Source organism: Symphalangus syndactylus, chromosome 3 (assembly GCF_028878055.3).
Source record: "Symphalangus syndactylus isolate Jambi chromosome 3, NHGRI_mSymSyn1-v2.1_pri, whole genome shotgun sequence".
NCBI lineage: Eukaryota > Metazoa > Chordata > Mammalia > Primates > Hylobatidae > Symphalangus > Symphalangus syndactylus.
In genome coordinates, this window is record NC_072425.2 from 7664633 (window position 1) to 7685708 (window position 21076).

The 21076-nt window shown below is 63.2% G+C and overlaps 3 protein-coding genes across 14 annotated transcripts in view; 2 read left to right on the plus strand and 1 right to left on the minus strand.

Moving 5' to 3' along the window:
• Nucleotides 1–237: 237 nt before the first annotated feature.
• Nucleotides 238–1358, plus strand: TMEM210 (transmembrane protein 210). 2 transcript variants are annotated; one of them, XM_055270265.2, is made up of 4 exons: nt 238–354; nt 533–668; nt 867–896; nt 1123–1358. In XM_055270265.2, the coding sequence occupies exons 1-4, from the start codon at nt 267–269 to the stop codon at nt 1310–1312; spliced, it is 444 nt and encodes a 147-aa protein (XP_055126240.1). In that variant the 5' UTR covers nt 238–266; the 3' UTR covers nt 1313–1358. The 2 variants fall into 2 exon arrangements, with proteins under 2 accessions (XP_055126240.1, XP_063492757.1); XM_063636687.1 differs by having other exon boundaries at nt 286–422; nt 815–896.
• An 89-nt stretch (nt 1359–1447) lies between these two features.
• On the plus strand, nt 1448–3440 carry LRRC26 (leucine rich repeat containing 26). The gene is made up of 2 exons (XM_055270263.2): nt 1448–2930; nt 3016–3440. The coding sequence occupies exons 1-2, from the start codon at nt 2258–2260 to the stop codon at nt 3342–3344; spliced, it is 1002 nt and encodes a 333-aa protein (XP_055126238.1). The 5' UTR covers nt 1448–2257; the 3' UTR covers nt 3345–3440.
• A 1-nt stretch (nt 3441) lies between these two features.
• GRIN1 (glutamate ionotropic receptor NMDA type subunit 1) overlaps nt 3442–21076 on the minus strand; it is a 29132-nt gene continuing 11497 nt past the window's right edge. For 2 of the 11 annotated variants that reach the window (XM_055270245.1, XM_055270242.2), the window contains 16 exons: nt 15651–15772; nt 15404–15578; nt 13960–14104; nt 13779–13862; nt 10971–11112; nt 10754–10881; nt 10080–10244; nt 9886–10004; nt 9660–9772; nt 9437–9585; nt 9173–9330; nt 8855–9016; nt 8512–8621; nt 8276–8421; nt 6886–6996; nt 3442–4770 (listed from right to left, as the gene is read on the minus strand). In XM_055270245.1, coding sequence (XP_055126220.1) covers nt 4654–4770; nt 6886–6996; nt 8276–8421; nt 8512–8621; nt 8855–9016; nt 9173–9330; nt 9437–9585; nt 9660–9772; nt 9886–10004; nt 10080–10244; nt 10754–10881; nt 10971–11112; nt 13779–13862; nt 13960–14104; nt 15404–15578; nt 15651–15772 — 2146 coding nt within the window. In that variant the 3' untranslated portion in view covers nt 3442–4653. Of the gene's footprint in view, nt 4771–5344; nt 6997–7964; nt 8009–8275; nt 8422–8511; nt 8622–8854; nt 9017–9172; nt 9331–9436; nt 9586–9659; nt 9773–9885; nt 10005–10079; nt 10245–10753; nt 10882–10970; nt 11113–13778; nt 13863–13959; nt 14105–15403; nt 15579–15650; nt 15773–21076 lie in introns of those variants that run through there. The other 9 variants (XM_055270243.1, XM_055270247.2, XM_055270251.1 and 6 more) reach the window with 5 other exon arrangements.

Sequence of the window (21076 nt, forward strand, 5' to 3'; positions counted from 1 at the left end):
GTGAAACCAGTGTGAAGGACTGCCCGTAAGAACAGGCCAGCCCCACTGCTGCCTCTGCCTCAGAGCTGGCCGGGCTCTCAGGCCTCTGTCCACCCTACCTGTCCCATTCCCAGGGCTGCTTGTCCATGGCTTCCCGAATTGCGGTGCCCAAGGGCAAATGACACACTGGCATCGAGAGCCCCCCCACCCCCACCTCACAGTCCCACTGTGAAGTCAGCGCCTTCCAACAGTTCCGTCAGAGGTGTGTAGTGGGGCCAGGGCTGGACATGGCCCCTGGTCCCTGGCCTGCGTGCTGCCTGCGTGGAGGCCCCCTGGGCCTCACATGTTTGTCCCTTCTGCTCATCCCTGCTGCAGGTGCCTCCTCCTGACCCCGCACCCTGCTCCCAGCCATGGCTCTCCTTGGGGAGTCCATAGCTCACCAGGCAAGGCGGGAGCCTTGGTGTCCTTCTGGTGGCCACCAGGGCAGGGGCAGGCTTGGGGGCCCTCCCCAGGCAGGTGACCAGCCCGTGGCCATGCGGCCCTGTCTCTGCAGCTGGAACCTACTGTGAATGCAGCCTTGGCCTCAGCCGCGAGGCCCTCATTGCCCTCCTTGTGGTGCTGGCGGGTGTCGGCGCCAGCTGCTTCTGTGCCCTCATCATCGTGGCAATTGGTGTCTTGCGGGCCAAGGGGTGTGTGAACCCTGGGGCTGGGAGCGGATGGGAGTGAGGCCAGGCTGCCCGCCCTGGGCCCTTGGTCTTGCAAGAGGGGCCTTTACCCCCTGGGTGGGCTGTCACTTGGGGTAGGAATGGCGTTTCCTAGGCGTGTGTTGGGGGAGGTCTGGGGGCCCAGCACTGTTCCAGGACTCATGTCGGCCTTCGTCCCCTCAGTGAAACATGCCCGAGGCTAGTGGACAACAGGTGAGCACCAGGGAGGCCCTCGGGGGGGCACGCTGTCTCAGGGGAGGCCCTTGGTGGGGGAAGCTATCCCAGGGGAGTCCCTGGAGGAGGAGGGGTGCTGTCCCTGGAGGAGGAGGGGTGCTGTCTCAGGGGAGGCCCTTTGTGGGGGTGCACTGTCCCAGACACTGGCCTGTCCTGGGGGACCAGGACTCTACCAGCTCGTGCTGACCTGGCCCCTGTCATGCAGGTTGGTGGAGAGTTTTGGGGTCCAGGAAGATCGCATGGACCTGCACCCGGTATACATGGAGTCCCAGCTAATGGACGCTGACCTGGAGGTCTCTGTGATGCCACCACTAGAGGATCAGAGCCTTGTGGCCATCCCCATGGAGGCTTCTCCAGAGGAGCTGCCACCACCCCCACCCCTACCACCTGAGTAGGGCTGAGGGCAGCTGGGGAAGGGGAATTAAAGTGTATTTAGTGGTTGTGCACTGTCCTCCCTGCAGGCTCTCACATCCCTCAAGGCTGCATCATGCAGGGTGCACGCGCATATGGGTCTCATCAAAGCAGGGTGCCCAGGCCCCATACCAGGTTCCCCTGTTCCTCTGCCCCAGGGCAGGAAACCATACCCCTAATGTTTCCACCTTCTCTGCCACAACTGGTCAGCCCGGCTCCTTCCTGCACCCCGCTTTGGAAAGCCCCTAGAACAGGACCTGCAACTGGTAACTGTGAAGGGCGCTGGGTTTAACAGGAGGACTTGGGCTGATACCCCTGCCCCACTGCACTGGTCTGTGCCTCTATCCCAGGAGAGTCCTGGGGGGAGGGGTGGGGCAGGCATGCCTCTCCTGCCTCGGGTGTGCTGTCTCCCTCCACCCCAAGGCCTGTTTACAACCCCGGCCCCATCCACCATGGGAACAGGACCATCCCTGCGTGGGGGCCACTCTGTATGTGCACTTTGGGATCACTTTGCTGAGCCTGGGTGGGGTCGAGTCGGTTGAGGAGCAGGACCTCTGGGTTGCATTGCGTGTGGGCCCCTGTTGCAGCCGTGAGCTGGGCGGGTGCAGGTGGGCGGTGTCCTGCTGCTCAGGGCTCGACGGGCGCCCGGTGGAGGACAAGGCGGGGCGAGGTGGTCTTGATAGCGCTGTGGCCGGCTCTGAGCCAAGAGTAGTTTGGAGCTCCCGGACAGGTGGCTGGCGGTGCCGGGCGTTGGCTGTTTGCCCTGCCCCCGCCCCAAGCGAGGATCCAGCCGTGGGACAGGAACTGCCTGAGCTCGGGCCAGAGAGTTAATATTTGTGCAGGCGCCGCAGGAACGGGCTCCGCGGACGACGGGCTCCGGGGACGCACAGGCAGCGGGCCTCCCACCGGGGGTGCCGGGGGCTGGCCCCATGCGGAGCCCTTCCTGGTCGCGGCCTCGGCCGCTGCTGCTGTTGCTGCTGCTGCTGTCGCCTTGGCTTGTCTGGGCCCAGGTGTCGGCCACGGCCTCGCCCTCGGGGTCCCCGGGCGCCCCGGACTGCCCCGAGGTGTGCACGTGCGTGCCGGGTGGCCTGGCCAGCTGCTCGGCACTCTCGCTGCCCGCCGTGCCCGCGGGCCTGAGCCCGCGCCTGCGCGCGCTGCTGCTGGACCACAACCGCGTCCGCGCGCTGCCGCCCGGTGCCTTCGCAGGAGCGGGCGCGCTACAGCGCCTGGACCTGCACGAGAACGGGCTGCACTCTGTGCATGTGCGAGCCTTCTGGGGCCTCGGGGCGCTGCAGCTGCTGGACCTGAGCGCCAACCAGCTGGAAGCGCTGGCACCAGGGACCTTCGCGCCGCTGCGCGCGCTGCGCAACCTCTCATTGGCCGGCAACCGGCTGGCGCGCCTGGAGCCCGCGGCGCTAGGCGCGCTCCCGCTGCTGCGCTCACTCAGCCTGCAGGACAACGAGCTGACGGCACTCGCGCCGGGGCTGCTGGGCCGCCTGCCCGCCCTAGACGCGCTGCACCTGCGCGGCAACCCTTGGGGCTGCGGGTGCGCGCTGCGCCCGCTCTGCGCCTGGCTGCGCCGGCACCCGCTGCCAGCGTCAGGTGAGCTGTTGGGGACGCGGGTCGGGGTCTGCACCGCGGTGCGGCCGCCGCCGCCTGATGCCGCGCCTTTGTCTGTGTCCCACAGAGGCCGAGACGGTGCTCTGCGTGTGGCCCGGACGCCTGACGCTCAACCCCCTGACTGCCTTTTCCGACGCCGCCTTTAGCCATTGCGCGCAGCCGCTCGCCCTGCGGGACCTGGCCGTGGTCTACGCGCTCGGGCCGGCCTCCTTCCTCGTCAGCCTGGCTGCCTGCCTGGCGCTGGGCTCCGGGCTCACGGCGTGCCGTGCGCGCCGCCGCCGCCGCGCCGCCGCCCTCCGCCTGCCGAGACCGCCGGACCCGAACCCTGATGGCGACCCCCACGGCTGTGCCTCGCCCGCGGACCCGGGGAGCCCCGCCGCCGCCGCCCAAGCCTGAGCGGCCGCGGCCGCCTGGAGCGCTCGAAGCTTCCCTCATGCCTTTGCCCTCCCTTTACACTGTCTGCTGGCGTTAACAAGCGACACAGACCGAAAACTGCGTGACATTCCTTTAGGCATCACCACTGCATACACCGGGAGGTGGGGGGTGGGCGGTGCGCGCCTGCACCCTGGGGGCAGAGCGCGGCTGCGCACGGGCCGCATGGGGAAGGCACGCGCTCGGGCCCTGGGAATGCTGGTCCTGTACAAGGTGGCGGGCCGGTCACGCACCCGGAGCGAGGGCGGGTTCGGGAGGGTGGCGCTCTCCCGTGCCCAAAGTGCAGGGCAGGGTTGAAGACAGTCCCGAGCCAGCGTCCGGGGAGGCCCGTTCTGGGCTGCAGGCCGGACGAGGAGAGGAGGGGCCCAGCCCTCTCGAGTCTGGAGGAGGCGGCCCGAGGCGGCGGGAGGCGCTGCCAGCTGGGAAGTCAGGGACGGCCGTGGGGGAGGGCAGGGCCAGCCCCGGCGTGTGGGGTCAAGGGGCAGACGGGGTGTGGGTGGGCGGTGCCGCAAGAAGAGGGGAGGGTGGAGCTCAGGCTGCAGAGGAGCGCAGGCGCCCGAGGAGGGGCGACCCAGCCAGCTGGGGCCATGGGCCCCACTGTGGCTCAGGCTGGTGCTGCGGGAAGGATGGGGCTGCCGTCTCTGCTCCAAGCCCCTCCGCCTGGGGCCAGTTAGCCCCCGCTCCCCACTGCTCAGAGACCCCAGGGCCCTGCCTCTGCCGGAGCGCCCTGCGGCCCTGCCCAGCCGACTCAGCTCTGCCCCATCCTCAGCCGCTCCGGTCCGCACCTTGGTCCGGCAGGGGCTGCCCGCGAGGCAGCGGGGCGGGCGGGCGGACGGACGGGAGGCCCAGGGTGGGCAGTCTCTGGGGCGGGTGGGCTTCCCTCAGGCCTTCCCGAGCAGCAGGACCCATCAGTGTCCTCGGCCGGGCTAACTGGGCAGGTGGGCGCCTCCGGGGGCCTCACACCACGGTGCTGACCGAGGGATCTGAGAGGTTGAGCGGGCCCGTGATATCAGTGGGATGGTACTGCTGCAAAATAGAAATACACAGACAAGGCGCCCGTTAGCCCCACGCTGGGGGCACGCGCGGGGCCGGGACGGGGTGGACCGGCCAGCCGGCCAACCGGCGGGTGGGCAGGCACAGCCTGGGGGAGGCTGGGGGTGCTCCTCCCCCGACCCCGTGGTGCTCCGGGGCTCTGCGTGGGCCGGGCCGCTGTCCCGTCCGTCTGTCTGTCTGTCTGCGGGGGGAGGGGGCAGAGGAGGGCGGGCGGGGAGTCTCAGCTCTCCCTATGACGGGAACACAGCTGCAGCTGGCCCTCCTCCCTCTCAATAGCGCGTCGCGGCAGCACTGTGTCTTTTTGGTTTTGCAAAGCGCCGCGTCCACCCCCGGTGCTCTATAAATAAGAACCAACAATCAATACCCGCTGGCCCCGCCGGCCGCCAGGGACCCCAGCCCTCAGCGCCCAGTGCCGCCCTGGCCCGGACCGGCCACAGGACAGGGGCAGGGGATCTCCGCAGCCGGACTGACCCCACCCTGCCCAAAGGAGCCCCCCACCCACGCCTCCCTCTGAACAAGCTCGCAGCCCCAGAGACCAGGTGGGATCTGGGCTGCCCTCCCCTGCCCAGACCCCCAGCTGGCAGTGCCCCCCCACAGTTCAGCCTTGCAGGGCAGGGCCAGCCCCAGATGCCACGTGATGCCAGAACTGGCCCCAGAGGACGGTCCCTGGTGCCCAGGGAGGCTCGGGTGAGGGTTCCGCTGGGAACATGTCCCCGGGAGGGCACCATGAGGGTCTCTGAGCTGCACCTGGCCCCACTCCAGGCAGGGCCCTGGGACCCAGTGTCACCCTCTGAAAGTGGCCCATCACCTGCACGACATTTGTGCTTGCCCCCCGTGGCTGCCTGCCCCAAATCGCTGTTTCTCCTGTCTGCCTGGACACCCCCTCTTCCCCAGCCTGCCCAGCCCACAATCCCTGCGCTATTCCCCCTCCCTGTTCCCTGCGGGACTCCTGGCTCAGACTTGGCAGCATCGGCTCTGCCCGCTTTCTGCAGCAGGGGTGGCTCCAGGAATGGTGCTTCCACCTGCTCCTTGAGCCTCCAGTGGCCCCCAGGCCTACAGGCTCTCACTGTCCACCCATCCTGCATGCCAGGTCCCTTCCCCAGGAAGCTGAGCAGCCAGGCCTCATGGGTCCCTCTTGGGGCACCCTGGTGGCTTCATCTCGGGATTTGGCTTGCTTGATGCCAAGTCCTGTCTGTGCCCTGGAGGTCTGCCCCGCTTCCGGTGCATTGAGGGGCGGGTGGCTGCAAATCGCACTTCCTCCCCGGGGCGTAAGCTTCTCTCTGGTGATGCAGCTTATGGGCTGGGGGCTTCCTGTGGGCCAGACTGGCCCCTGGACTGCAGGGTGGCCACTGGACTGAGGTCTCTGCTGCCTCTCTGGGCAGCCCCTCCCCACCATGGTGCCTGGGCCTAGGGTGCCTCTAGCAAGGCTGGGTTCGCTTTGGGGGCCTCTGGTCCGAGTGTGCATATTCGCTACAGGGACAAGCTGCCCCGAGCAGGAGGTAGGGGGCTTCTGGGCTCCAAAGGGCAGAAGGCCTGGCTCTTTGGGGTGGGCCCTGTGGGGTTGCTGGGGTCAGGAGCTGAGGTTCTCGTTTCCCTTCCAGAGGCCTCCCTGTCTGGGAACCTCAGTGTCGTCCTGGGCCTCTGCAGGCCAGGGCTTGTGGGGCCGCCCCTACCCATTCTCAGACCCTCTGGGAGCTGCTGCCACACCTCCTGCAGGGCCCCTGCTCAGCCTGGGGTGGGAGCCACCCCTTTTGGTCCCACCCCACTCCCTGCCTGACAGTCCCCCGTGGCCGGGGCCAGTTCCAACTCCAGGCCCCAGCAGTCCACCCAGACGGACCCAGGCCCGGCCCCCAGCCCCCGGCCCACACAGAGACCACATGAAGATGCAACACGCATGGCTCTGGTGAGACAGGTGAGACAGGTGTCTGGGGGGCGGGGCCAGTGGCCAGACAGACGGACGGGATGGGACATCACAGCCACCCCCTGCAGGGCCGTCGCAGGGGCGAAGTGAAGGCGGCGGGCCCCTCTGGGAGAGGCAAGAGAAACGGGGACATAACAGAGAAGTGGTGTGGCCTCCCGGCAGCTGAGGAGTCCAGGGCGGGGCCACGCTGGGCTCCCAGGGCCCCAGACTTGGCCCCGAGAGGTGGTGTGGCTGACTGACTGACCAACGAGATGACAGGCTTCAAGATGGCGTGTGGGTCATGGCAGGGGAGGTGGGCGGGCAGACTAACGGAGACACACGGGGAAAGCCGAGGACCCAGGAGGGCCGGGGAGAAAGGTCCAGAGAGTGAGAGAGAGCAGCGTGGGCGGGCTGGGCAGAGCGGCCGCCGCAGGGAGACGGGCAGAGTGGGCCACAGGAGCCCAGGGTCCGGGGCGGGGTGATGGGGCGGGAGACACACGCAGGGCAGGGCAGGTGGAGTCGGACGCGGGACTGGGGTGCTCTCCCCCTTACCGTGTCTTTGGAGGACCTACGTCTCTTGAAGCTGGAAGCCAGGGTGGAGGTGATAGCCCTAAATGTGGCTTTCTTTTTAGGGTCAGGCTCTGCTCTACCACTCTTTCTATCCTAAAATGAATATGTATAAGTGATTAGATGGCTAGGGTGGTGGCCACACCTGCCCTCGCCTGCTCCTGGGTGGGCCGCTGCCCAGCCTGGCCGGCCACTTGGGCCCTCGCTCCTGCCTGCCTCCCTGTGCTGGACAGACGGGCCGACAGCGGACGTTCGAGGGTGGCCTCTTCTCCTGCCCGGGGTCTCGGGCCTGACCTTGCTCGTGCTGGGGCTGGGCTTGGGGGCTCTCGGCTGGCTCTTCCTGGGAGGTCCGCCTGGCTCCCTGGCTCCTGGGTGGCCCTGGCTTACAGGCGTCCCGAGGAGGAGGAGTCCTCTGAGGACTGGAGGAGTTGCCCCTCAGGCCACACCAGCTGTCTGCGTGGAGGCCACTGACCCCCAAGGGGCACACGCCAAGATTCAGGAAGGGGCCGAGAGCTGGAGGCAGGTGTCGAGGTGGAATTGGAGTGACAGAGGCAGCTCCCGGGACTCTGGCCTCAGGTCTGATGGCCAGGTGGCCTGTGCCCGCCAGTGGTGGCTGCGGCCAGGTCCCCAGGGGACCTGTGGGGGCCAAGAGCAAGAGCGGGCGGATGAGAGGTGTGGAGCCTCCAGCAACCCCATCCCCCAACAGCCCTGGCCGCACTGTCGGCTTCATCTCAGGACACAGGCTCCAGGACGGCACCCAGAGAAAGAGAAGAGACGGAGTGAACCGGAACTCGACCGCGGGCCACGAGCCCTTAGGCCTGTACAGGCCCACTGCCCACCCTGTCCCAGGTGGGCCGTGGCTGCCCTTGCTGGTGGCAAATTCTCATGGATACAACCTGGGCACCAGGCAGGACCGGACCTGGCCCAATTCGGATTAGAGTCACAGAGCACAAGGACATAGCAGGAAAGGGGGGGTCTCCGAAGGGTGTCAAGGGGCTTGGGTCGGCGGAGGGCAAAATGCATCTTGGACTCACGTGCCATACACAGGCGGGCCCCTGTCTTACCCTGCCTGATTGCCTTCCTATGGAATGGGTACCGGCGGGCGACTCTGGAGACAGAGGGGCCAGGCGGAGGCTTGGAGCAGGGTGCGTGGCCTCCCTTGGCCCCGGCTTTGCAGTGGGCAGCCACCTGCAGGCAGCCCCCCACCAGCGCTGCCCCCGTGCCCTGGGAGCACTCACCACTGCCCCTGGCCATGGCTCCTAGCTCCAGTCCTGCCCACCGGAGCCAGAGCCAGTGCCACGGCCTTCGGGGATGGAGGAGGGCCGTGGCCGGGCCGGGCCCTGGGCACCAGGCCTCGGAGGGTGGCCTGCCCTACCTGCAGGTTCTTCCTCCACACGTTCACGGCTGCAAAGGCCAGCTGCATCTGCTTCCGGCGAGCATCCTTGTGCCGCTTGTAGGCAATCTCAATGAAAATCAGGAAGATCCCGGCCACGATGCCCCCAGCTACTAGCATGAAGACCCCTGTGTGCCGGGACCCAGAGCCTCAGTTGCTGGCCAGGGAGGCCGCAGCCCACGGAGAACCCACCCGAGAACGGCTGAAGGACAACGCACCTGCCATGTTCTCAAAAGTAAGGGTCGCAGGGGCGTTGCTGCGCGAGTCACATTCCTGATACCGAACCCACGTCTTGTCCAGGTCTTCCATGAAGCCATTCTCATGGGACCTGGGGGTGGGAACAAGTGAGCCTGCAGTGGGGCGGGGCCCAGGACGGGAAGGGGCAAGCTGGGGGCGGGGCCGGGGCGGGGCGGGGCCTGCGGGGCAGGGTGCGGCGTGGAGTGGGCAGCGCCTGGCCTGGGTGGGAAATGTGTGGCGGCCTCGGAGTGGTCTGGCACTGGGGAGGGCGTCCACCTCTGGTGGAGAGGGGCGGAGGAGGGACGCGGGCGCACGGACACTCACTTGAGGATGGACAGGGAGACGTTCTGCTTCCAGGGGCTGTCTTTGCGCATGCCTATGCCGAAGCCCGAGCGGAAGAACAGCTCTCCAGTCGTCACCAGGTCGCACTTCTGCGAGGCCTCGAACTCCAGCACCGCGGAGTCCCAGATGAAGGCATGCAGCTTGCTGCCGGCAGAGGAGGAGTCACGGGGGCCTTGGTCCTGCCAGCCTGGAAGCCCCAGCCCGCGCCCTCCGGGGTGCCTGGCCCGCACGCTCTCCTGCCCGGTGGAGGCCACCCTCCCCCTCCCGGCACTTGTCCCGCCCTGGCCGCCCGCGCCTCACTTGTCTCGCACGGCCTGGATGGCCTCCGCCGCACTCTCGTAGTTGTGCTTCTCCATATGCCGGTACATGGTGCTCAGCTCTACCTGGCGCCGGAAGTAGATGTCCACGGAGCTCTGCTTCACCGTGGCGTAGATAAATTTGTCCGAGGGGTTCCTCAGCTGCAGGGTCGGAGGGCAGGGCTCGCGGCGGCGGCTCCCCAGGCCCCTAACCGAGGCCGACCCCAGCTCACCTCGCATTCCCTCCCCCAGCCCGGCCAGGCCTCACCCGAGGGTCGTTGATGCCCGTGATGCGCTCCTCCGGCCGGTCCAGCACCAGGAAGGCCGCCAGGTTGGCGGTGTAGGAGGCCACGATGATCATGGCAAAGCCGGCCCACACCATGCCCAGGATGCGCGCCGAGAAGCTTCTGGGGGCGCCTGTGGGCGGGCGGGGGGCTCTGTCAGACCCTAGAGGGCCGGAGCGGGACCGGGAGGACCGGGCGGGGCCTTACCTTCCCCGATGCCGGAGTTGAGCAGGACGCCCCAGGAGAACCACATGGCCGAGGACAGGGTCAATGCGTCCTCCTCCTCCTCCTCGCTGTTCACCTTGAACCGGCCGAAGGGGCTGCGGGGCGCAGAGGGCGGGCGGGAGAGAGGGCGGGAGAGGCGGCCCTGCCCCGCCCCTCGCCGGCTCCGCGCCCCGCAGATGGAGGTGTCTGAGCCCCGGGTCGCGCTCACCTGAAGCGGTCCAGCAGGTACAGCATCACGGCCACCACGTGCACCGACAGCCCCACCAGCAGCCACAGTGTGCTCTGGAACGGCTGCATGAACGAGTCCAGCGTGCTCCGGGGGATCTCCTGCGGGGGGACGCGAGGTCAGCGCGGCCCGGGCCCTCCAGGGACCCCCCCCCCCGCCACCCGGGCCCTGCCCACCTTCTTGACCAGAATAGTCAGGCCCTGGTACTTGAAGGGCTTGGAAAACTCGATGTACTGCGCGCGCTCGTTGTTTATGGTTAGCGGCGCCACGATCATGTCTGCCTGCCCGCTGAGCAGCTCGCCCATCATCCCATTCCACTCCTTCTTGTTGCTGTTGTTCACCTGCGAGGCGACAGAGCCGGCGGGGATGCAGGCAGCGTCCTCCCAGCTCCCGCCACAGGTACCCCCGACCGAAGCCGCCCTAGAGCACTCCAGGGATCTTCTCCCCAAGACCCTACCCAGCTCGCAGGCCCCACCCCAAATTCCAGCCCCGCCCTGGCTCGCAGGCCCTCCCCACGCGGGGCGGGCCCCGCCACAGCCAGCAGGCCCCGCCCACTCCACATCCCGCCCACTCCAGACCCCCGCCTGCAGGCCCCGCCCACTCCGTGCCCCGCCCACTCCGACACCCACTTCAGGCCCCTCCCATGTCAGGCCCCACCCCAGCCCTCAGGCCCCGCCCACCACATGCTTTACCCACCCCAGGACCCAGCCTGCAGGCTCCGCTCACTCCATGCCCCACTCACCCCAGGACCCCCCCATCTGCAGGCCCCGCCTACTCCATGTCCCACCCACTCCGACCCTGCCTGCAGGCCCCCTCTCACGCTGGTCCCCACCCCCGCCGTCCAGCCTACCCGCTCCTGTGTGCCGAACTTGCCATCTGCCACCAGGTGCACCTCGTAGGTGAAGTTCATGGTCCGTGCCAGCTTGATGAGCAGGTCGATGCAAAAGCCGTAGCAGCACTGAGGCACCGTGTGGCGGGCTAGGTAGGTGCGGGCGGTAACTGCTGGGCTCCAGACCGCCCCGCGCCCCGCGCCCTGCCTCAGCCCGCGCCCTGCCCGGTGCACTCACGGCTGCCCGGCGACGTGTCATTGGGCCCGGTGCAGATCACCTTCTTGACTGGGTCGCCGTTGACTGTGAACTCCTCCTTGCATGTCCCATCACTCAGCGTGGGCTTGACGTACACGAAGGGCTCCTGGTGGATCGTCACAATCTGGAGGGGAAGGGGAGACCCAGCCTGGACCACCGACCTAAGGCTGCCCAGGGCGGCAGTCTCTTCTCAGCTCCTAGCCTCCCCTGGCGCCCTTCTTAATCCCCGACGCCCCCTCCCCCCCCCGCCCTGCGCCGCCGGCCACTGCCCCTCTCTGGAGCTTCTTCACGAGCCCAAGTGTTCAGGACACATCCTCCCCAGCCACCGTCAGCATCATCTGCCTGCAGCCCCTGGGGGTGGGGGCTGGGGACTCAGAAAAGATTCCCGGAGCGCTAGACCCTTCTCTTGGCCACTTCTCCTCCAGTCTTGCCTTAGACATGATTCCCTGCAGCAGAGGAGCCGCTGATGTCCCGTGTATGCCAGGCATCTTCCCGGGGTGAGAAACCGCCCAGCCTGCAGGCTGACCCCCACCCTGCTGTGCCACGAGGACAGGGGCACGTCCACGAAGCCAACCCTGCACCTGCACAGGACCTGGGACCCATGGGGCCACCCACCCATGCCTCCCTTCATCCCGGCGCCCTGCCTGTCCCGGCCCCCAGCCCTGAAGCCTTCAGGCTTTGAGTGTAGGTCTCTGGCTCCTTCCTCTTGCCCGTGTGGATGCTCCACCGCTCCGTGGCCTCTTCGACCCACACTCCTGCTTGGGCTCGCCCTCCTGTCTGTCCTTCAGGGGACCATGGCCTGGGGGTGGGGAAGGGATCTGGGGCACAGGGGGCTGGAATGGAGCATAGCGCACTGCCAGAACTCTGAGGGGAGATGGTGTCAGAGCTGAGCCCTCAAGGTGGGCAGGGATCAAGCAGGTGCCTGAGGGCAGGTGGAGCAGAGGAGCCTGCAGTCCAGAAATGCAAAGGCAGGGAGGCGTGGGGGTGGTGGGAGAGGCACCCTGCCGGCATGTCCTAGGGAGGGTGAGCCTGAGAGGGGGGCAGGCCCACCCTCAGCCTCCAGGCAGCATTTTGTCTTTTATCCCCAGGGGGATCAGGAGCCATTGAAGAAGCTGATTTGCTTTATAAAACTTTCATTATATTTTCCTGTTATACAGGTAATATATATGCTAGTACTTTAAAAAAATTAGTGAGACCAGAAACAAATTTCTCAAAAGCCATCTGCATCTCACAGCCTAGATGGGGCCTTTTGGCCATTAGCGTTTGACCGCTGCTTTCAGACTTTTCAGTGTGAGGTGTCTAGGCTGCAGTGAAACCCACACTGGCACTGGAAAACCCCACCCTGTCTGCAGAGCAGGGGAGGGAGCCTGGGTGAGAGGCCACAGGGGCTGGTGCAGAGCAGGTGAGGGAGCCTGGATGAGAGGCTACAGGGGCTGGTGCAGAGCAGGTGAGGGAGCCTGGATGAGAGGCTACAGGGGCTGGTGCAGAGCAGGGGAGGGAGCCCTGGGTGAGGCCACAGGGGCTGGTGCAGAGCAGGTGAGGGAGCCTGGGTGAGAGGCCACAGGGGCTGGTGCAGAGCAGGTAAGGGAGCCTGGGTGAGGCCACAGGGGCTGGTGCAGAGCAGGGGTGGGAGCCTGGGTGAGAGGCCACAGGGGCTGGTGCAGAGCAGGGGAGGGAGCCTGGGTGAGAGGCCACAGGGGCTGGTGCAGAGCGGGGGAGGGAGCCTGGGTGAGAGGCCACAGGGGCTGGCACCAGGCTTCAGGGGTGGGCTCACAAAGCAGACAGGGTCAAGAGACATTTGAGGGCCTGGAATGACTGAGAGAAGGTTGGTGGGCGTGTTGCCTATGAGGTCCTTGCCTTTGGCGGTCTGTGGTGCTACCGGGACTGGAGTGTGTGTGGAGTGGGGGTGGTGTGGCTCTGCCTGGGGAGGAACGGCCAGGAGAGCACCCTGGAGTAGGCAGGGAGCCAAGGGAAAGATGTTCCGGAGGAGGAAGCCAGCCAGGGCAGAGGCTCTCAGAGGCCCAGGGGAGTCAGGAAGGGCTGTCCCACATGGTGGAAGAGGACAGTTTGACCCAGTCCCATCAGGAGGCCATGAAGGCTGGAGGAGGGACGAGGAGTGTGGAGGACCAGGATTGGGGACAGCGGGTGCTGAAGCTGAGGTCTGCCTGCTGTCCCCCATCTGCTCTTCCCCAGCAGGGTCCTGTTAGACAACTAACTGCCCCACGGCCGGGCGCGGTGGCTCACGCTTGTAATCCCAGCACTTTGGGAGGCCGAGGCGGGCGGATCACGAGGTCAGGAGATCGAGACCACGGTGAAACCCCGTCTCTGCTAAAAATACAAAAAAATTAGCCGGGCGTGGTGGCGGGCGCCTGTAGTCCCAGCTACTAGGAGAGGCTGAGGCAGGAGAATGGCGTGAACCCGGGAGGCGGAGCTTGCAGTGAGCCGAGATTGCGCCACTGCACTCCAGCCTGGGCGACAGAGCGAGACTCCATCTCAAAAAAAAAAAAAAAAAAAAAAAGACAACTAACTGTCCCAGACCTAAGTAAGGCTGGGTCAAGAGGGGCACTGGAGACCCCCTGTGGGATGGGGGCAGCTTCCTCTCCTCCTTCCTGTTCTCTCTGTTTCCTGTGCTGTGCCAGGTGTGCTGGATGGTGTCCAGGGGCAGCAGGCCCCACCCCCACTTCCTTTAGTGGCTTTCATTGACCTCACCGCACCCTCCTCCTTTAGGCCAGAGGGGGTGGATGAGCTGTCTGGGGTGGGGACACTGAGGGAGGTCTGTGGGGCCCCCACCTTCAGTCTGGTGGACATCTGGTACCCTCGAGGCTTCTCTGTCTCTCCGCCTGGCCAGATGATCTTCCTGTCATTAGGGATGACCTGGGGGTGGGAGTATGAGATGGAGGGTGGCCACGCAGGGGTCTTGGCCCCAGGACCCTAAGGCCCCAGCCCCCACCCCCTCATGACCCCCACCTACGTGGGTGCCGTTGTAGATGCCCACTTGCACCAGCTTGCGGTTCTGCAGGTTCATGATGCTGTAGTTGGCGAACTTCCGGTCCCCATCCTCATTGAACTCCACACGACCGGTCACCCCGTCCGCATACTTGGAAGACATCAGGACTCTAGGGGAGGAAGCATAGCTGAGGCTTCTCAGAGATGCTCCTTCTCCTGCTCCTCCCTGCTCCTTCCCCCTGCTCCTTCTCCTGCCTGCTGAGCAGCTCCGGCTTTTCCCTTGTCCCAGTCCCAAGAACGGAAAGATCAGCAGATGCCAGACCCTGCACACCGTGGTATCTGCCTGCACCACATGGACGGTGCGGCTCATGACAGCTGAGTGATTTCTGGGTGCCAGACCCTGCTTTCAAAGGCTTTCCGTGGGTTAGGACGTTGTCCTCACAGCCATCCTGTCTTACAGAGATGGAGGCAGAAGCTCAGAAGGATGCCTGCCCTTTTGGCAGCAAGTGAAGGACAGGTTGAGCTGGCTCTAACGACCAGGCTGCCCTGTCTGGCTGTGTGTGCATGTGTGCATTGTACCCATTGGGCCACATCTGTGAACCTGTGTGCACACGTGATCCCTATGTGGGGTGCACCCCATGCATGTGCTTGTGTCACGTGTGTCATGTGTGCACACATGGTTCTGTGTATGCGTGTGCACGTGTGTGCACACGTGCTGCCTACATCTGCACTTATGTGGGCATTGTGGATGGTGGCTCTGCACATGCTACTCAATGGTTGGGGATCTGGGGGTGAGCTGGCATGGCACGGTGTCCAGGCGTGCTGTGAGCTAACTCCTGCCACACTGCAGATATTCACTTGGGTCTCCGGGCCTTGGCCAACCCTGGCTGTCTAAGGCTCCCGTGCTGTTCTTGGGCTCCTTGTCTGGCCTCCTGGGTCCCTGGAAGCTTTCAGTCCCCATCTGCATCAAGAGTCTCCTCCTAAAAGCTGCCAGCCACACAGGGAGAGGGGTGCTGTTTCAGGGTGGGCTGCAGTGTGGAAAGTAGGGGCGGGGGCAGTGGAGCCAGTCCCCACTCCAGCGACAGCCCAGGTACTGGTGTCAGTGTTGAGAAGAGGGCAGATGATTGTGCCATTAGATGTGGTGGTGCTGGGGGTGTGGGGGGAGAGGAGAGAAGTAACAGTGTCCAGAGGATGTTGGCAGCAGGCTCCACTGCAGTACCCCTGAGAGCGGCGCCGCCCACCTCCCCTAGAGTGCCCCCACCCATCTCTTGAGGAGCTCTCCCCCAGCTCCGTAAGAGAGGCCCCGCCTAGTCCTGAGAGCTGCTCCGCCCAGCTCTGGAAAGTGGCCCCGCCCACCCCCCCAAGAGCGGCCCCGCGCAGTCCTGAGAGCGGCCCCGCCCATCTCTGGAGTGACCCCGCCCACCTCCCCGAAGAGCAGCCCCGCCCAGCTTCAGAGAGGCCCCGCCCACCTCTTGAAGAGCGGCCCGGTCTTCCAGATGTTGGTGTTGCCCACGCAGCCCCGCGGCGGGTCGGTGATGTTCTCCTTCTCGAGGAGCTCGTGCACGGCCTGGGCCACCACGCCCACGGCGTCGCTGATGTGGGCCGACTCGTTCTTGCCGTTGATGAGCTGCAGCCCGAGGATACCTGGGCGAGCATGCGACTCAGAGCCCGTGGGGGCCTCCCCGTTCGGGGACCCCGCCAAGGCCCAGCACTCACCGTCCGGGGCGTAGCGCAGGGCGTTCCCCGAGATCTCGCGCTCCCCGACCAGCCACACGTACCCGGAGCCCGTCATGTTCAGCATTGCGGCTGCGCGGTATACAGTGGCAGCATCGTCCTCGCTGTGGGGCAGACGGGGGTGACGGGCCAGGACTCCGGCACTCCCACCGCGGCGCTCCGCAGGCCCAGGCAGGTCCTTCTCCTCTGGAGCAGGGACCTGCCCAGCCCCCAGCCCCTCCTAGAGCGAAGCCTGCAGACCCCGCAGAGGCGCTGCGGCCCAGAACCCAGGAGCCTCCCAGGCCTCCGTTGCCGTCCCTTACTTTGGGGGAGCAGGGATGGGGTTAGATGCTGGCCCTTACCTTGGGGGAGCAGGGATGGGGTTAGATTCCTGGCTGATGGGACAGACTTCCTACTTGTGGCCTGCACCTGTGCTCCCCAGCTCGCCCTTCCCTCTACCTCAGAAGGCTCTGATGGGGTCCCAGGATGGTAATGGATCACCATTGATCACTTGCTGGCCAGATACCAGGCACTGCTCGAAGTGTTTTACGGGGATTATCTTATTTAACTTTCACAATATCTCTGTGTCCCGAGGGGAAGCGGAGGCATACGGGACACACAAGTGTTGGTAAGTGGCAGAGTCAGGACCCAAGCTCCTAAGACCTCCTAGACAGGCCACACCCCTCTGGTCCTCTATGTTCAAACATGTGAAATGAGGGGTTGGGGGGCTCTCCAGGTTGGCGAGATACTGGTGGATCCAGCGTCCTGGGGGACGGCCAGAGATGAGAGGTGGCTTTCCCCCTGGGGTCTGCACAAGCAGCTGCCTTCGCCCAGCTACCCAGGCCTGGGGCCTGCAGGAGGACAGAGCCCAGGCAGGCCTCACCTTGCAGGCATCTGTGGTCTTGAGCTCTGCCAGTGTGCTTGCAGGTGGGCCCTTGAGGACAGTGGAGCAGGGGACCTGGTCCTCTGGGTCTGGGGCCTCTCTGGTTATGACAAGGACCTGGAGGCCTTTGGGGTGTCTTCCCTCACCCCCATCTGTCAGACCTTTCTCTGCAGGGCCTGACCTGTCTCCAGGTGGGCTTGGACTACCCCTGACACTTTGCTTCTCCAGGCATGGGCAGCAGGGTTGGGTGGATCGTCTGAGTGTTGGGTAATTTTCACAATGCTTGACTGTGGAAACCAAGGTGGCCCTCCCCTCCTTGAGGAGGGATCTGCCCCCAATTTTCTCGAGAATAAGCCCACAAAGAAATGCAGCCCTTCCGTGTTTGCTCTACGTGATGATGCTGTTGGATGTCAGCGACACAAAACAGAGGTGCTCCCAGTAGCACTGGCCCAGTGTCCCCCGATGAGAGCATCTAGCAGAGGCTCCGCACACTGAACACAACACAGCTTGTCCAGCAAGACCCAACACCACACGTGTCATGGCGCAGCGTGCCTGCTATCACAGTACCCACCAGGGCCTGACGGACAAGCCTGTCTTCTTGATGCAATTCAGGTCCATGACATGTGATGTGGTGGAATGATTAGGAGCAAAACAGTTGTAAACAAAAGCCTGATCTGTCCATCAAAACTCGTCCGATCATTTTATGGAAATAGCTGATACTAATCAAGGCAACTTCAGGAAAACGAAAAGTTTTGGAAACAAATTGTCTGCCCGCTATGGGAAATTGGTCAAAAATTAAGATTGGCGTCATGTCTCTCTGCAAAACACCCTCAACAACCTTCACTAAGGAGGAGCCAAAATATGACAGGTTGAAGGTCTCGGGTCAAGAAAGCCTGTGCCTGCCGCTGCCCAGGGCTTGCCTCTCTGCACTCCTGGGAGATGGGCATGCTGGGTGGGCCAGTTGGCCTCCGCTGTGGGACTCTGGCCTCCACTCCAAGGAGCTCAGCATGTTAGGAGCTCAGCATGTCTTTCCCAGCCCTGACAGTCCAGAGCCGTCCATTGCTCTGAAGTATTTCGAGGCTGGGTGCAGTAACTCACGCCTGTAATCCCAGCACTTCGGGAGGCCGAGGCGAGCGGATCGCCTGAGGTCAGGAATTCGAGACCAGCCTGACCAAAATGGAGAAACCCCGTCTCCACAGAAACAAAAAAATTAGCCGGGGTGGTGGCGCATGCCTGTAATCCCAGCTACTCAGGAGGCTTGGCAGGAGAATCGGTTGAACCTGGGAGGCAGAGGTTGCAGTGAGCCAAGATCGCGCCACTGCACTCCAGCCTGGGTGAGAGACTGAGAATTTGTCTTAAAAAAAAAAAAAAAAAAAGTATGTTGGAGCTGGGCGCAGTGGCTCACGCCTGTCATCCCAGCCCTTTGGGAGGCTGAGGTGAGTGGATAACCTGAGGCCAGGAGTTCGAGACCAGCCTGGCCAACATGGCGAAACCCAGTCTCTACTAAAAATGTAAAACTTAGCTGGGCATGGTGGCCCGCACCTGTAATTCCAGCTACTCGGGAGGCTGAGGCAGGAGAATCGCTTGAACCCCAGGGGGCAGAGGTTGCAGTGAGCTGAGATCATGCCACTGCACTCCAGCCTGGGCAACGGAGCAAGACTCTATCCCCCCAAAAAAGAGAAAGAGGTATGTTGGTGGGTGTGTGGTTGATGTGTGCTGTGGTCAGTGTATGCATATGTGTGGGGTATGGTATGCATGTAGCATGGGTGTATGGGTGTGCACATGGTGTGTGGTGCACATGTGTGTTGTGATGTATGTGCATGCGTGTTGTGTGTACATGTATGTAGGTGTGCATATATCGGTGGATGTCTTTGTATGTGGTGTATATGGTGGTGTGTGTGCCTGTATCTGTATGCATATATGCATGTGTGTATGGCGTATGCATGGTGCATGTGTGTACACATGTGGTGTGTATGTGGCATGTGTGCACATGTGTATGTGTTGTGTGTGACCTGTACATGATGGTGCACGTGTGGATAGAGATGTATGCATGGTGGGACTATGGTCTGTGTACATACATTTGTGCACATGTGTATGGTGTATGCTTGGTGCATGTGTGTACATAAGTGGTGTATATATGGCATGTGTGCACATGTGTATGTGTGTATGACATGTACATGATGGTGCATGTGTGGGTAGAGATCTATGAGTGGTGTGACTATGGTGTGTGTACATACAATTGTGCACGTGTGTGTATGGTGTATGCATGGTACATGTGGTGTGTATATGGCATGTGTGCAGTGTGTATGTGTTGTGTGTTACCTGTACATGATTCTGCAAGTGTGGGTAGAGATGTATGAGTGGTGTGATGGTGTGTGTACATGCATCTGCACACGTGTGTGTACGGTGTATGCATGGTACATGTGGTGTGTATATGGCATGTGCACACACACGTATGTGTTGTGTATGGCCTGTACATGATGCTGCATGTGTGGGTAGAGATGTATGCATGGTGCGACTATAGTGTGTGTACATGCATTTGTGCACGTGTGTATGGTATGTGCATACCCATGTGGTGTGTGGTGTGTGCTCATGTGCATGGATGTGTGGTATGCACATGGTTCCTGTGTGTATGCACCCGTCTACCCTGACCATGTCCTTTTCCCTGGGCTGGCCTTTTTCTTAGGGCCATGTCTGGAAACGTGACCTTGACCCTGAGGCTGGCAACACAGGGTCAACCTGTGGGACCACAGTGCATGGCTTGGGGGCCCATTGGCCGAGAAAAAACAGTGGAGAAAACGCCCCCTCCCCTCTCTGTGGGAACCTGGCCATGGCGGGGTTCTGTGGATTGGTTTTGTATGTGGTTTTCTCTCCCGTGTCCTGTTGGTCACTCTGGTTAGAATGTAGGGATCAGGCAGGTCTAGCTTGATGTCAACTTGTCTATTGCAAAAGTGCCCAACAGTGGAACAGGTATGTTTTAGGGCAATCGATTCCTTGATTTGACCCATCTTGGATGAAGAAATCTTCCACTTCCCAGCTAGCTGTCTGTCCATTTGTTCGCCTGCCCATCCATCCTTTTATCCCATCACAGCCACAGAATCTCTCAAGCTCTGTGATGAGTGAGGGAAGTGTAAACAATTCAGAAAATAACAGAAGAGGCCATAAGTGGCCGGGCACGGTGGCTCACTCCTGTAATCCCAGCACTTTGGGAGGCCGAAGAGGGCAGATCACGAGGTCAGGAGATTGAGATCATCCTGGCTGACACGGTGAAACCCCGTCTCTACTAAAAATACAAAAAAGTAGCCGGGTGTGGTGGCAGGGGCCTGTAGTCCCAGCTACTTGGGAGGCTGAGGCAGGAGAATGGCGTGAACCCAGGAGGTGGAGCTTGCAGTGAGCCGAGATCGAGCCACTGCACTCCAGCCTGAGTGACAGAGTGAGACTCCGTCTCAAAGAAAAAAAAAAAAAAAGAAGAGGCCACAAGTTCGAGACCAGTCTGGCCAACATGGTGAAACCCTGTCTCTATCAAAAATACAAAAATCAGCCGGGTGTGGTGGCTTGTGCCTGTAGTCCCAGCTACTCGGGAGGCTGAGGCAGGAGAATCGCTTGAACCCGGGAGGCAGAGGTTGCAGTGAGCTGACATTGTACTACTGCACTCCAGCCTGGGAGACAGAGCAAGACTCTCTCAAAACAACGAAAAAGAAAATCAACTTCTGACAGTCTGGCGGGGCTTTCCCTGGGCGGGGCTTTCTCTAAGAGGGGCTTTCTCTGGGTGGGGCTTTTCCTGGGTGGGGCTTTTTCTGGGTGGGGCTTTCCCTGGGCGGGGCCTTCCCTGGGTGGGGCTTTCTCTGGGTGGGGCTTTCTCTAAACGGGACTTTCCCTAGGTGAAGCTTTCCCTGGGCGGGGCTTTATCTGGGCGGGGCTTTCCCTGGGCGGGGCTTTCTTCTGGGCTGGGTTTTCCCTGGGCGGGGCTTTTTTCTGGGCGGAGTTTTCCCTGGACGGGTCTTTTTTCTGGGCTAGGCTTTCCCTGGGCGGGGCTTTTTTCTGGGTGGGGCTTCTTTCTGGGCGGGGCTTTCCCTGGGCAGAGCTTTTATCTGGCCAGAGCTTTTCCTGGGCGGGTCTTTTTTCTGGGCGGGGCTTTCCCTGGGCTGGTCTTTTTTCTGGGCGGAGCTTTCCCTGGGCGGGCTTTTATCTGGGCAGAGCTTTCCCTGGGTGGGGCTTTCCCTGGGAGGGTGTTTTTTTCTGGGCGGGGCTTTCCCTGGGCGGGACTTTTTTGGGCGGGGCTTTCCCTGGGCGGGGCTTTTATCTGGGCGGAGTTTTCCCTGGGCGGGTCTTTTTTCTCGGCTGGGCTTTCCCTGGGCGGGTCTTTTTCTGGGTGGGGCTTTCCCTGGGAGGGTCTTTTTTTCTGGGCGGGGCTTTCCCTGGGCGGGTCTTTTTTTCTGGGCGGGGCTTTCCCTGGGCGGGACTTTTTCTGAGCGGGGCTTTCCCTGGGCGGGGCCTTTATCTGGGCGGAGCTTTCCCTGGGCGGGGCATTCCTTCCTTGGGACCT

Coding starts and splice junctions, on each gene's coding strand:
- TMEM210 (XM_055270265.2), top strand. CDS start 267: ATGGCCCCTGGTCCCTGGCCTGCGTGCTGCCTGCGTGGAGGCCCCCTG. Junction 355..532: donor TCTGCTCATCCCTGCTGCAG/GTGCCTCCTCCT, acceptor CTGTCTCTGCAG/CTGGAACCTACTGTGAATGC. Junction 669..866: donor GGTGTCTTGCGGGCCAAGGG/GTGTGTGAACCC, acceptor TCGTCCCCTCAG/TGAAACATGCCCGAGGCTAG.
- LRRC26 (XM_055270263.2), top strand. CDS start 2,258: ATGCGGAGCCCTTCCTGGTCGCGGCCTCGGCCGCTGCTGCTGTTGCTG. Junction 2,931..3,015: donor GCACCCGCTGCCAGCGTCAG/GTGAGCTGTTGG, acceptor TGTGTCCCACAG/AGGCCGAGACGGTGCTCTGC.